The sequence below is a fragment of the Rattus rattus genome, chromosome 13 (genome assembly GCF_011064425.1).
Source record: "Rattus rattus isolate New Zealand chromosome 13, Rrattus_CSIRO_v1, whole genome shotgun sequence".
NCBI classification, from domain to species: domain Eukaryota; kingdom Metazoa; phylum Chordata; class Mammalia; order Rodentia; family Muridae; genus Rattus; species Rattus rattus.
In genome coordinates this window covers 67960417-67974793 of record NC_046166.1, presented here as the reverse complement: position 1 = coordinate 67974793, position 14377 = coordinate 67960417, and the positions used below count along the sequence as shown (strand labels likewise).

The window sequence follows — 14377 nt, the reverse complement described above, 5'->3', positions numbered from 1 at the left end:
CATTCTCCATAATCCCCAGAAAGAAAAACTAAAAGGCACAGACCACAATCACTGAGTACTCCAATAACATTCCAGGTAGGTAAAGCCCACACAACCTTAGTAAGAAAATGTGCTTGGAGGTCCTCTTTCCTACCTGTCAGCTCCAGCTGCACCTGTGAGGCTGCGGTGAAGGTCGCATTGACCTTGCTGCTGGTTGCATTAAACCAGTCCACAGTGAGAGTCGCCGGCTGTCTCTTGCCTAAATATTCATAATATCCCTTCCACACTGAGTTGATGAAAAATACATCAGAAGGAACTGTTGGTGGAAATAGGGAAAGATCAGGGTCAGGACAGGCACAGACATGGAGTCTAGATTTTTTTTTTTTTAATGCAAGAAGGTCCAAGATTGCCTAGTGAGGAAGCGCAGCTAAGGACCATGTCCAGCCTGGTGTGACCTTGAGCGCTGTGCTCTGAGTGTTTGCAGTGCACTCAAAGAATTGGGAGACCAGGGCTGTGGCGGGTGGGGAGGCTCATGCTGCTCTTTGGGAAGTTATTAAGAATCATGGGTGTGCTGGGTTTGACATGCCAGGTACGGAACAGACGGTTCAGTGAATTGGTTCTCCCAGTGGTGCATTAGTTTTATCAAGTAAGAGATGCTCTCACCTGACCCCTGACTATTTCTGCTAAATCACTTTCCTGCAGATTTACTCTGACATCCATGGAAAATCTGGGGGAAATGACAGTAGCAGTCTGTCAGGAGCTCCACTCAGGACAAATTGACACTTTCTAGTATTTGATGGCTCCTGCCTTTAGAAGAGGCATATACCCAAAGCTTCTACTCTACGCTTATTTCTATGGGAAAAATAGTCTAATGTTCATTTGAAAGGCAGTGTGACAATCTCAGCTGGTACCTTTATATATGTGGCTTAAATACCGACAAAAGGGACAGGAGTCGGGAGTCTTTTTTAATATAAAATTCTCTGCCACGGAATACCATAAAGGTAATTGGGATATTTCCCTAAGTTTCTATGTTTAGTACACATATTAAATTTGGTTTTTACATCTCCCTGGTAGCAGTCATGTATAAATTCTGATGACATTAATATAAAACTGAACGGTATAACACCTTGTAAATTCCCAATCATGTTAGCACTAAGACTCTCGGTGCTCTCTACCCCACAACATGTCTCTATTGTTTAATTAGCCAAAGTCAACTGTAGGAAGCCTGGGTCTCCACAGTGTTAGAGTTGCTGGGGAGAAATATTTATTTCCCTGTAAATATATAACCTTTAGCAGATCTAATGGTGTGACAAATGATGATGTCACAGGCACACAAATGCCATGTGGTAGATGATAGTGATGTCACAGGCACACAGACACCTATGTGACAGATGACAGTTGGTGATGTCACAGGCACACAATGCCTACGTCCATGCTTCCGCCTTTGCTGTCACTGAACGTTTTCCCATCTCGCTAGACCAGCCAAGCCTACAGAAACCAGACTAGCAAATCAGTCATCATGGAAGAATCCAATCTGACAGCTGCCTGTGGCTTGGGTACACCTAACTCACTGAAAACGATAAAAATGGAATAAAGTTAAATTAGCAAAAATCTGCTGTGTGTCTGCCTAAGTATTTAAGATACTTGTAAACAACCAACATTTAACATTCCTATTTATAAACGGCCTTAACAAAGCCTCTCCTTTTAACTAAACCCCACAAAGTTCCTTATTTTATATTATTTAAGTTGTCTCTAAAGTAACCATTTACCCCTTAGAATCTGCATGCTTTGCTGAAGACATTGTTGTAGATGGTCCAACTATTGCCCCGAGCCACCACTGTGGGTTCATTACTTTGACAGGGCAGCCTAGTTGTGTAGAGTTAAGAAGAACTGAGGGCCTAGATCATATCTCAATTTCTGAGTTGAGCTATGACCATTCATTTTGAAGGAGGTACCTTCATGCCTTCATCTGGGCCCCTTCTCATCTCACTCCCTCACTGCTGATCATGTGCAAGAATAAGTCAAGGATTAGGTTGCTAAGCTGTAGTATGTTATACCCTGGCAAAAGCCCAGTTTAATTAGCACCTCCCTTTAGAGAGAAGGATAAAAGGACCATTGATGTTAACGATTGTGCCCATAAAGGTGCGTGTAGCTATTTCAACATCTATAACACGAAGTTGGCAAGTAGGAATCAGAGCTGAAAGTCTACAGTGATATTTTGTTTAGTTCCCCAGAGGTAAATGTTGCTTTGCACAGTGTTGGCTTTGTCATTGCTTTATAAGTTATACTTAAGATAAACTCAAAAGATCAAAGCATATTTTTATTTCTCCTGTGTAGTGGGAAGAGTCCCGTACTCCTTCTGGTAGGTATTTTCTTCCTCTGAGAATTAAAGTAGATAGCATTTTTTGAACTATCAGTCTTATACATAGCCTTCCAGGTAGATTCTGACACAGTTTTATATCCAAGAAACGAGGGCTAAATCTGAATCCGCAAAACACTAGTCAAGTCATTGTGTATATTTACAAAGTTTTCCTATTTCTGGTTGAAAGCAAAGTCAAACCTGACTCTAGAACAAAACTTGGGGATACATTTTGTTCCTTCAAAGCACATTTAAATTTCTAACACAGATCCGGTATGCAGATGGCTTCCAACTGTGATATGTTCCCTTGGGAACAGCATGGCATCAATTGGATTCTACATATGACTCATTTAGCAAGGGGCCATGTAGGAGGGCAGGCTATAGCTTTCATTCTTGGAGACAGAGAGAGGATACCTGAATTATGGAGATACTGGAAAAAATAGGGCTGTACATCGGAACTGCTCAAATATCAACCTTTAAGCTGTCAAATGCCTTATGTGTGCGCTCCCTCAAGGAGGGGGGTTGCAACCCCATTTATAAGGCTCTCCATCATATCACATGTGGGATCAAAATGCCCAATGTGTCTTCTAATGAAGCCCTGTGAGCACACCAAGGGTGTCTGCCTATGTGCTGGTGACATTTCGCTACTGAGCTATCAGGGTGATGGATAGAGATGTGTGCAGGTGTGGTGCTTTATGGTGGACCAAAGGATTCAGAAATTTAAATTCTAAAGATCATCTCACTGTGCAGAACTGAGAACAAATCAGTTTGATTGAAAGCTAGAACTCTTCTGGTATACAAACCTGGAGTTTTAGTAACTGTTTCATTAACTTCTCTCACTCCTTTACCTACAAGTAAAAAGACAAATTATCATTTGCAAAAACATTTATTTTTTTGGGAATCAGGTTGAAAAAAAAATGTCAAACTGAAGCGACTCTCCTTTCTGTGGATTATTATTTTTTTTTAAAAAAGTACAAAATGTAAGTATTGTATGCATAAACACTTCAGACCCAGGTGTACCCAGCACCATTATTCTGGTGTTCGTGGAAATGCTAAGCTCAGTGGTTAGCCCCGTGTTTGTGCCTCTAGCATGGAGGTTCACACTAAAGGTGCTACAACAGAGAGCCTTGCAAATGAGGGTGGCCAAGGGTGACTTATTGAGAGCTTCTGAGTGGACATTGCCTCCACCAGCAGGAAATAACCCAAGTTAGGAAAATGTCATAATCCCTCATTACCCGATCCCACCAAATCTGCGTGTTTATAAGTTAATACTGAAGAATGTCAATGCTCTTTCCCCATACATTGTCAGATCTGGTCAAAGTTAGATTTATAAGCCCTCCATTTCTCTAACATTATATTAAATTGCAAGCTATTTTCTAAATGTTTCTTCTCCTCTCATAATGATAAGGAATGAAACTCTAACTTAGAACTGGGAAACAACTTGCTCCAAGGAATTCAAGCTGAAGTTGGGGTACCTTGGTACTCAGATGTGTCTGCACCCATTGCCCAGGGATTGTCATACAGGGTGTGCTGGGTCATATGCTGGTGGCTTTCTCTATCAGCTTTGACCCAGACTCAGCCCTCCCCTTACTAAACACATCATTTTCCATGCTAATTGTATCTGCAATTTTCAACCATAGAGCCAATATCGATACTAGAAAAATGGGAGTTTTACCACCCAACTGATTGTGGTCTTAAAAATTACACATGATGCTTTCCATGTGCCCAGACTGCTGATGACATGTGCTGATTCATCTCATTTTAAAGAAATGCGTTTTCTGATGTCACAGTGTATTTTGTTCTTTTAACTCAATGTTCTCCTTCAGACAAACACCTTTCCTCTTTAGCTTACAAGTCAATTAGTAACAAAGTCTACCCATCTGTTCGATGTTGGTCCTCATGTTAGACACTCGCTGTGCACACATCCAAGCACACAGAGCCCAGACACCGTGAAACACTGACAGCGGGTCACTGTCGCTCCATCACAGCATCTCCTGCGAGTCTCCTGACCTGCACACTCGCCTGACCACACTGGGAGTTCTTCCTTGCTCTTTGGAAGGGCACTTCACACCTGGACCAGGGACTTACTTTTACAAACAGGTGACTTTCCTGTCCATTTCATATCTGCTTTACACGTCCTGTGTTCAGATCCGCCAGCAAGGAAAAATCCTGGATGACAGGTGTAGACTAAGGTGTAGCCAAAAGCTGGAAGATCGATGGCTCTCACATCTGCATGTGCTGGGGTCTCTGGCTGCCGGCAGGCATGGGCTGAAAAGGCATTTAGTCCATTAAAAAGCAATGGGGGTCTTTGTTGTAAAGCTACTACCTTTCAAATGTCCATAGGAACTAATGAAGGAAACATCTACTAAAGGTTATGAAGTTAGGGATTACATATGTGAAAAATGTGTACATATATGTACATATATGTATATACATACTCATGTGTAATATGTAATATGTATACATACGTACACATATATAAATATGTATATAATTATATATGTATATATATATGTAAATTTAGAGGACAGATCCTAGTTTTGACTAAAAGACAGAGGCGTAATACAAGAGAAATAATATATTATTTCTTAGTGTGGGGCTGGAGAGATAGCTAGGTGTTTTAGAGTAGTTTCCCCTTTTCTAGAGGACTTGAGTTGCACCAGCACTCATGTTAGATGGCTTACCACTTACTAGTAATCCAGCTCCAGGGATCTGGGGCCTTCATCTAGTCTCTGTGCATACTCACACATATGTGCACATACTCATATAGACATGCACAAATAAGAATGAAAATAAAAACTTTAAAAAACCCTTAATAACCGATAATACAAATGAGCTAACATATGTGAACCCGTGCATATTCAGATATATGCTTGTTGGGTGACATCATATATATTTATTGTATAACTAAATGAATGTTAAATTTTGGCATGTTTTAGAGGTTTATTTATAGAATTATAAGTCCTTATTTCCTTTAAAAATATAATTTGGGGAGAAATGAAGTTTGAATACTCATGTGCTACCACAAATAATCTTGTTTTATAAAACATACACATGTCCAGTTCAGGACTTGAAAAATGGTCATTAAACAAGCCAGCAAGTTCACAGTTGTGGATTTAGTTGTTTTAAGCATTGTCAATAGTCCATATTTTAGCAAATTTCCAACCTTTATTCTTGTACTATAGCAAGGTTCATAATACACATATGCATGCCTTAGTGTGTGGGTACATGACTGTACACACATATGTGCATAGCTTCTCCACTGAGTAGTGAGGTAGCTATGTCAGCTTTGACATAAGTGCACACATGATTATTCTGATAAAAAAAAAAACCATGATAACTTCTATTTTACTCATCCTTACAATAACTTTTCACAGTATTCTGTTGATAACTTTTCTGTTCACCATAGCAAGGCACAGGGTTGCCTAATATAAACAGTGGGTGATATGAATCACTTAGTTCAAATTCCTTACAGCACGTTCTCATGATTGAATCACAAAGTAAAATCTACTCCATCCATCACTGTCCAATGTCTATGGTTACACTATCACGCTGAGTTCACACGCTGTCTCCTGCTCATTTCTGGATTCAGGAAATGGAGTATAAACACACGGAAGGATGGCCAAGTACTCAGGACCTTCTGCCCAACAGTGCTGAATCTGACATCATTTCTTGTTTTGCATTTCTGGCATTTGCCTCACATTCCCTGAGAACCTAGTTTCCTGTCACCTGGTGCCTCATCCTGCTTCCTACCAAGCAGTTTCTGACACATCAGTTCTTGGGGTTGAAGATCATCATCACTCCCAAGCCCTCAGTCTTGTTGGTTTGACTCATCTAAGAACCTTAGGACCATTTTGAGAGATGCACAAATTTGGAGTTAGAGAATTAAAAAAATAAACAACCCCACTTCTCTTCCCAGCTTCCCCGGCAGGTGAGCTGTTTGCGGATACTTGGGGATCAGTCTGTGAAGGAAGAACTGGGACTTACGGATGCACTCTGTCTGGATCCCGCTCCATGTGAGGTTGGCAAGACAAGTCCGGGTAGTGGAGCCTTGGATGTGGTAACCTTTTCTACATCTGAAGAACACAGTGCTTCCAACCTGAAGAGAAAACAAACAGGGCTGCAGAAGAAAGACAGCACCCCGGAACCACGGGAGGTGTGGCAGTCAACTTTGTTAGTGAGCTTCTGTGAGGACCAGCCATCAGCATACCATGTCTAGATGTAGGGCAGAGCATCATACTCAAAAGAGATGATATGCTATATTCTAGGGGCCAAAGAAGAGGGAACAGAAGCAGGATCTACCCATCAGTATGGTTCTTTTGGGGAGTGGGGATAGAGAGAATATATGTAGTATGTTGACAAATGCCTGTAACTCAGCAGGTTGAGACAAGAGGATCGTGGGTATTGAGTTTCAGGTCAGCTTGGGCTGCAGGTAGACACTCTATCTCAGACAACAAATGTGGGCTCTCTCTCCATAATTTCAGAGGTCTCCCTCTTTCATTGATGCCTATTACTTTATTTTCCCTCCCTGTGTTCTTTTTATTTGAAACCACAGACAGCACCACAGGGACCTGCTTTTGTTAAGACTCTGGAGGCTGGCTCCCTGCTGTATGCTCCTGGGATCCATCAAAACTCAATGTGTCAAGATCTGTGAACCATGTCAGGTACCTGAGCACCTTCCCTATCTCTCTCCCTCGTCATCTGGAGACTTTGCTTGTGCCTTAGCTCTCTGTTTCTGGCCTACTGTCCTTCTATACAGGAGCCTTGCTGTCCTGGGGTCTTGCCCTGAACCAAAGACACTGGTCACTCAGTGGCCACCATATTCTTTCTCCTGTTCTTACCCTAAGCAGGGGGGGATTTCTAAAAAGCCAGATTTCTCTAGACAATGACGTATGCTTATGCTCTGCGTATACCTAAGATGTATAATTCGCACATGTGGAACATAAACATAGGCATGGTAGAGAAACAGCTACCAGGAGAAAGCTGTTTGCCCTGTGACAGCTCTGCCGGGGCCTGCTGCATACACAGCATTCCTTCTGTGCTGAGTAAGAGTCCAAGGATTTAAACATCCATCTTCCTGAAGCTCTGAGATTTTAAACTGTCCTTTGTCTTCTCGGGAATATTCCAGCACCATTCCTTATCCCTGTCCCCACTGGAGGATCTTGAGAAAACTATAATTAAAACTAAAATGAAAACCCACCTCGCATGTTGAATGAGAGATACTGAAGGGGTGATCTCTGAGCAGGTGATAAAGAAGAAGTGGGAATGTACAATCCAAGACAAATGAATGTATCTGAAGTCCTTTTTAAGAACTGGTACCAATCGGAGAGAAATAATGCTCTGCTCCCTTTCTAGTAGGAAGGGTTTCTACCAGATATGACCTCTTGAACTCCCTGGTGACAAACTGATGGAATTCACCAGAGACCTGCAATTTCCTGACAGAAGAAATCACAGCAGCCTGTCCAGGACACCAGCTTCAGCCTGATGTGCTAATCCACAGGACCTGATTATGTGTCTGACCTGAACTGTGACTGTATGAGGCAGGGCTGACTGGACATTGCAGCTCCCCTCTTCACTCAGGCAATTCACATAGTGCAAGTGGAACATCCCACAATTTAAAGGGGTTCTTTCTGGAGGTGTTAGTTCTGTACCCCATTTTTAATAGGGTTATTTGGCTCTCAAGAGTCTAACTTCTTGATTTCTTTTTATATATTGAATATTAGCCCTCTATCAGATGTAGGACTGGTAAAGATCTTTTCCTAATCTGTTTGGTTGTCATTTTGTCCCAATGACAGTGTCCTTTGCCTTACAGAAGCTTTGCAGTTGTGTGAGGTCCCACTTGTCAAGTCCTGATCTTAGAGTATGAACCATTGATGTTCTGTTCAGAAAATTTTCCCCAGTGCCCATGTGATTGGGATTGTACCCCACTTTTTCTTCCATTACTTTGAGTGTATCTGGTTTTATGTGGAGGTTCTTGATTCACTTGAACTTGAGCTTTGTACAAGGCGATAAGAATGGACCAATTTGTATTCTTCTACATGCCGACCTCCTGTTGAACCAGCACCATTTGCTGAAAATGCTATCTTTTTTTCCACTGGATGGTTTTAGCTCCTTTGTCAAAGATCAAGTGACCACAGGTACTTTCAGCATCTTTAATTCTATTCCATTGATCTACCTCTTTTTTTCTTTAATCACTATTGCTCTGTAATACAGCTTGAGGAGGTCAGGGATGGTGATTCCCCCAGAAGTCTTTTACCGTTGAGGATAGTTTTTGCTATCCTGGGTTCTTTGTTATTCCAAACGAGTTTGCACATCCATTTGGAAAGTCTGTATCCTTTAAGAGATAGTGAGGTACGTTGTTGGGAGCCGTCCATTATTTTTTGTCTCTAAGGTTATTTCTCCACCTCTATCCACTTCTTGTGTGGATCCAAGGGACCTGGCTACTTCTACCTTCTCTGTGACTGCAGGTGGTGCCCAGGAAGGCTAAGAAATGCTGAAATCTATGGTGATCAGTAGCAATCAAGCTTTCATTTCCAAGATGAGCCACTGAGAATACTGGGAATAATACCCATTTATATCCCAAAGTACCAGTAATCTGGAAACGAACATTCACCATCAGAGGGCATTTATCTGAAGTTTGACGCTATACCAGGGTCATAATAGAAAATATGCTAAAATCATCCCATCTACTGTAAGAATGATTCTGTGGGACACCAAAGAGAAAGGACGAAACAGGGAGAAAATCTGGACACAACTGGCAAAATTGGACACACTGGAGTGCTCCTGAGAGAGAGGATGAAGTGGTTGAGGGAAAAGACCTTCATTCTAAATTGGTGATGTCATTAACTTGAAAACAGCAAACACATCTAACATGGGGTGTCAGAGTGAGGTCACATAGGCCAGATGTCACTTGAGGGAAGCATACTTAAGATGGCTGATGCTTGCCATAGCAAATTCATCATCTTCCATTTGAACTGTTTCTCCATTAACCACGGTAATAACGCACATCAAAAATAAGACAGAAGGACATTCCAAAATGAAGCACTTGTGCCAACAATTGAAGTACTTTACATAATCATATAGAAACTGGATATCATGACTAAACTTGGTGTGGGGACTGGGACCCAGTTCTTCTGGTTTTGCTTTTTTTTCTGAAAATGCATGTCATTTTCTAGCCTTATCTAGTCCTCAAATGGAGGGAGCTTTTTGTTTGTTTGTTTTATTTGTCTTGTTTTTTATGTGTAGGTAACAAGTCACCTGAATTGGTAATTGTCCTTTTTGTCACCAAACCAAAGGTACCACGTAATGTATGCCTCCTGGTGAAAATTAATATAGCCCTTGGCACAATAAGAGACATGTTCACAGACTTGTGTATAGAAGTCCTGGATGAATGGTTTTCTGTGTAAAAACTGTGATACGAATAAGCTAAGGGACATAGCAGCGTACACACATGATGGTTACCAGCTAGGTCACAAGAATCTGGGACAGGAAAGGAAATGAAGTACCTCGTATCCTTTTGAGCTATTCTGTATTCCAAAGTGGGGAGTGCCGGGGTCCGGGCAAGCCGTGTGTGCTGGATCTGCAATTGGCAATGAGAATTAAATTGTAACACCTTTATCGAAAGATCTTGCAAATGTAGAAGATGTTTTCAAAATGCATATATTTTATATGAATTGTTAAAGTAAGTGGCTGCCTTAATTTCCTTGGGCATCTTGGAGTTTTAAGTTTCTAAGTAGATTTGCATATTCACATCTAATCTGCATATTTGCACTTATTTGAGAATTGGCCTTTCTTCCCTACTCCCTGGTGTAAGTCCCTCAGCAGACACTTGATCCTGAATATTCAAGCCTCTCTAATCCTTCTCTACTCTGATCTTCTGGGTTGTACAGCTCTACTTCATTCCCATCACAATTGTCTTTTTTTTTTTTGATACATTTCTCTTAAGTTTTAAAAATGAGAAAGATTATGCTAGTGGAAACTTCTGGCAATCCATCAGCGGTGTTTTCCAAATACATGGGATATAAACAGAGACGTGGCTACATCGTTGCTGATCCTAGCTGTTTATTCAGAATGACACATATACTGTTTTAAAAATTTTTTCCCCTTAGATCTACTGAGAAGTCTGGAGAAGGAAGACATTAATACAAGGCTATCCGCCATGCAGCACGTAAAGCCAAAAGGCACAAAATATTCCCAGACTCAGAATAAAAAAGTTTCATGGAAATTATTTCTAATGCTATCTTTAGTTTTAGGTATAAACAGTTGATTTCCTAGAAGATTTCCTGGGCTTGAACTATTAATTACTTTACTGCAAATTTGCAGGAGAATCCCAGTAAAGGTGGGTGGTCAGTATTAACTCACAGTAAGAATTGCCTCCTTGCTAATGGAGATGGTTGCTAGGAGACGAGAATAACGGCACCATTCAGAATACTCTTTCCCAAGGGACAGTGCTATAAGCTAAGCTGGTTCCAGATGCTCCAGCGGGAAAGAGTCTATCAGCACATCTGCCTCAGCTTACACAGCTTGAAGGAGGCTGGACTTCATTTAGTTGTCCTGATAATGGCCACTTTGACCAGGTCCTTGTGTAGGACTGTGGGGTAAAGGTCTGAGGCTACTTTCTAGTTTAAAAACCTACTCAAACTTATTGATCCCTGATCCCTCAAACCCACCAATCCCTGAGCCTTAAATCCCACCAATTCCAGAGCCTAAAATTATACTAAACCCTGAGGCTCCAAACACACCAGCCCCTCAGCCCCCTGAGGGGCTCCCTCCCTGAGCTCAAAATCCCTGGTCTTGGCTTGAAATCTCATCAGTCCCTACGCTGGAACTTTCCACGCTGAAAAACTCAACACACACACACACACACACACACACACACACACACACACACACACCCAATAATAATAAATTACATAAGCCTGTCTCCTATTCAGTCCAAGGTCGCTTCTTCCTTGGAGCAGAGGCAGCCACCCTCTTGTGTCTTTCCCAATAAATCTTTTGTGTGAGGTTTGTCCTGTGTTACTCCTTGGCTGCTGACTGCCTGCATACCTTTCCCTTCTGAGTTCCAACACTTCCACAGGGAGCCCTTCCCCTTCAGAGCTGTGACACTTCCATTGAGGAAGCTCTCCCCTCAGAGTGTAACACTTACAAGGACACCACCTATGACAGTCACAGATGAGCCTCTGTAGTCACACCTCCTCATTCGGCAGCCTCCCCCGCACCCTCAGGAGTCCCATCACATTACCTATACAAGTGGGCTGGATGCCACTCCACATCCCATCGGCCTGGCAGGTTCTCCTGGAGGAACCCACTAACACAAATGGGGGTTTGCACTGGATGAAGACCTCAGACTTAAAGGTGAAGCTTTTCCCACTGAGCCGTCCCTCCGCTGGAGTGCCAGGATCGCCACAGAACACAGCTGGGGAAATAAACAGGCCTGATCAGCACGCAGCTTGTCTGAACCAGGCTAGCCTATTAAACCTGTTTAGATCCTATGGAGTCTTGAGATTATGCACTCTCCTAAGGAGAAGGCACAGTGATAGCTAACATAATGTTGATGGCTAACTTTATGTTTTAAGTTTAAATTCTCTGTGCTTAAGAGAACCATGAAGCAAAATTAGACCTCCGACTATTAAGGAATATTAAGGGTAAAAGTTTTTACTGCCTGCCCTGTTCTGCTTCTGTAAAAAGCTGTGCACCATTCTGATCTTCTGCTTGGGAAAACAAGTTGTCGCTTTGTATTATTTGTTTTTATAAACCCCTGACTGAAGTGCTGGCCCAGGGTATGTAGCCGTGGATTGAGGATCTGAACAAATGCTTCTTCTTTGTTAAATTTTATTAATGGTCAGACTGGTGAGCCTCTGAACCACCACAAACTCATAGCAGCACCTGCCTTTGGCCACACATGCTCAGATCTCAGAGTTTATACAATTTGACCACAGTCACGCGTCACTAGGCCGCTGGGAGTGCCTCTGAGTGTCCAGGATCACAGGACAGGTTCTACCACAAGACTTACGCAAGCACTGAGGGACTTCTCCTTTCCATACTCCACGCCCTTCACAGGACAGGATGGCCGAGTGGGAGAGCTGGTAGCCATCCACACAACTGTAGCTTATGCTGGCACCCCATCGGAAGTCTGACCCCTCCACCTTTCCGTTTGGCACTGAGGGAGGCTGGCTGCATAGAACAGCTGTTGGCGAGAACAAACAAGTCACGCACTGATCGGCCTGGCAGCAGGGTGTGGCTGTTACTACAGTTCTGACCACAACTTGCGCTGTAGCACTCATCCTAGATCACCCCACAGATCATGCCACCACAGGCCCTGCCACATCTCCACCACCACATCTACCACTGTGCCTAACGTCATGGCTTCCTCCTGATCACTAATGCCTTTTTAAACAGAAATTAACTACTGTCAACAATATTAACAACATGAGAATTACTCTCCAATTATTTCTTTCTTATCTCAGATCAATTACGTAAACGCAGCAATGAAATAAAAATACAAAGCCAGGTGGGATGAGAAGCATCAAATCCTCCGTGCTGCTCCCACACATCCCCTACCTTATCATTTTATTCCTCCTATTAAGAACAAATCTAAGGGGCACATGGTTACATGGCATTAGTAAAGCCTTCATGTTTGTGTTTCAGATAGTAAGACTTTCTCCTGACATCCATAGTTTTATGTATTTAATTGATAGCATATAATTTACCCAAAGTCACTCACGCATTTGTAAATAGTAATTTTCTAAAGACTTTTTAAATTTTGTGTTCTTCTACAAGGGCAAGGTGCTCTTTTGGCATTGAGCCATATCACCAGACATGATGAATAACTTTTGACAAACTAATTCATAGATGGTTAAACGTGTTTCTGTGGAATGACTCTTGTTGGAGTTTTATTAGAGTCTCAGAGCTCAGTGTTCACTTCCTGAGATAAAGCAGAGACACAACAGGAACACTGGGTCATTTTGTGGTGATGGCTTATAGCCACCACCCTCCCCCCACTACAGCAATTACTATAAAATGGGAATGCTCTCCAAGCAACATGTGAAAATCCACGCTGAAGGGGAGAGCTTCCTGGAGTGGGAAGCAAGGGCATGTTATGTGGCAGAAGGCAGAAATGGGGGATACACTTGCAAGTGTTTATGCTCATGCGTGTCAGCTCACGGAGGAAGTTCATGTGGGATACACAGTCGTTAGGACATAAACTTAGCAGGTAGAAGCGGGCCCTAGCACTGACACTCAACCTTCTGCCCATTTAGTCATTTGCTCAGTAAGTGCTTCTTGCGAACTTGTCAGGGCTGACTGGGGGAACATGTGTTTGTGCACCAGGACCATCCCAGGAAAGGTCTAAGTGGAAATAGGATGAACGCTTTGACTCAACATAGAACAGTGCTTGAATAGCGAAGAAAAGGCCAGGAAGAGCTGGAGTGGGAAGTGGGGGCTATCAAGAAGGATCCTGGTGCTGACCAGGAGTTGGCAGGTTTTGCTTAAAGGGACACAGTCAGGGGAATCAGCCTGAGTGTGGGATCAGCAATTCCCACTGTGAACCCTTGACCTGAACCTGTCCAATTCAGCTAGAGTGTCTGTCATTACACATTCATTGGTGCTGTGGTTACAAAGCGAATGTGATGCTGAGTCACTGGTGAAATAAAAGAGAATATGAAACACTTAGACAGGTCGGGGAGAACAAAGGCAACCCAATAGCATGTCCTGTCAGAGGGGGAGGAAACAAGAATAATGGGCACCAAGGACACAGGAAGCCTCTCAGTAAATCCAGAAGTCCGTAAGTCCCTCAGAGACCCAGATGACACTGCCTTTCCAGAGTCTCAGTGCCCCAGCTCCCATTACTATGCATTTGCTTCTGTCAGATGAGGAAAATGCCACATGTTTATGTATGGCCACCATAGCTTCCCAGCATTGGCCTTTTCCCCTTTTTGTTCCATTCTGTGTCAATAAACAGGAGAGCTCAGTGAGTGGGATGCTTCATCTTCTGATTATGAGAAGTGCTGACTATGAAGATCCCTGGTGTTCACAGGA

The 14377-nt window shown here is 42.6% G+C and overlaps 1 protein-coding gene across 1 annotated transcript in view; it reads right to left on the bottom strand.

Annotated features, from left to right (window-relative positions):
* Positions 1 to 14377, bottom strand: part of Csmd1 (CUB and Sushi multiple domains 1) — a 1514424-nt gene that overhangs the window by 14797 nt on the left and 1485250 nt on the right. Inside the window, exons 60-66 of the mRNA XM_032918494.1 lie at positions 12354 to 12527; positions 11583 to 11756; positions 9844 to 9917; positions 6326 to 6437; positions 4427 to 4606; positions 3142 to 3186; positions 134 to 295 (exon numbers count right to left, since the gene is read on the bottom strand). Coding sequence (XP_032774385.1) covers positions 134 to 295; positions 3142 to 3186; positions 4427 to 4606; positions 6326 to 6437; positions 9844 to 9917; positions 11583 to 11756; positions 12354 to 12527 — 921 coding nt within the window. The remainder of the gene's footprint in view (positions 1 to 133; positions 296 to 3141; positions 3187 to 4426; positions 4607 to 6325; positions 6438 to 9843; positions 9918 to 11582; positions 11757 to 12353; positions 12528 to 14377) is intronic.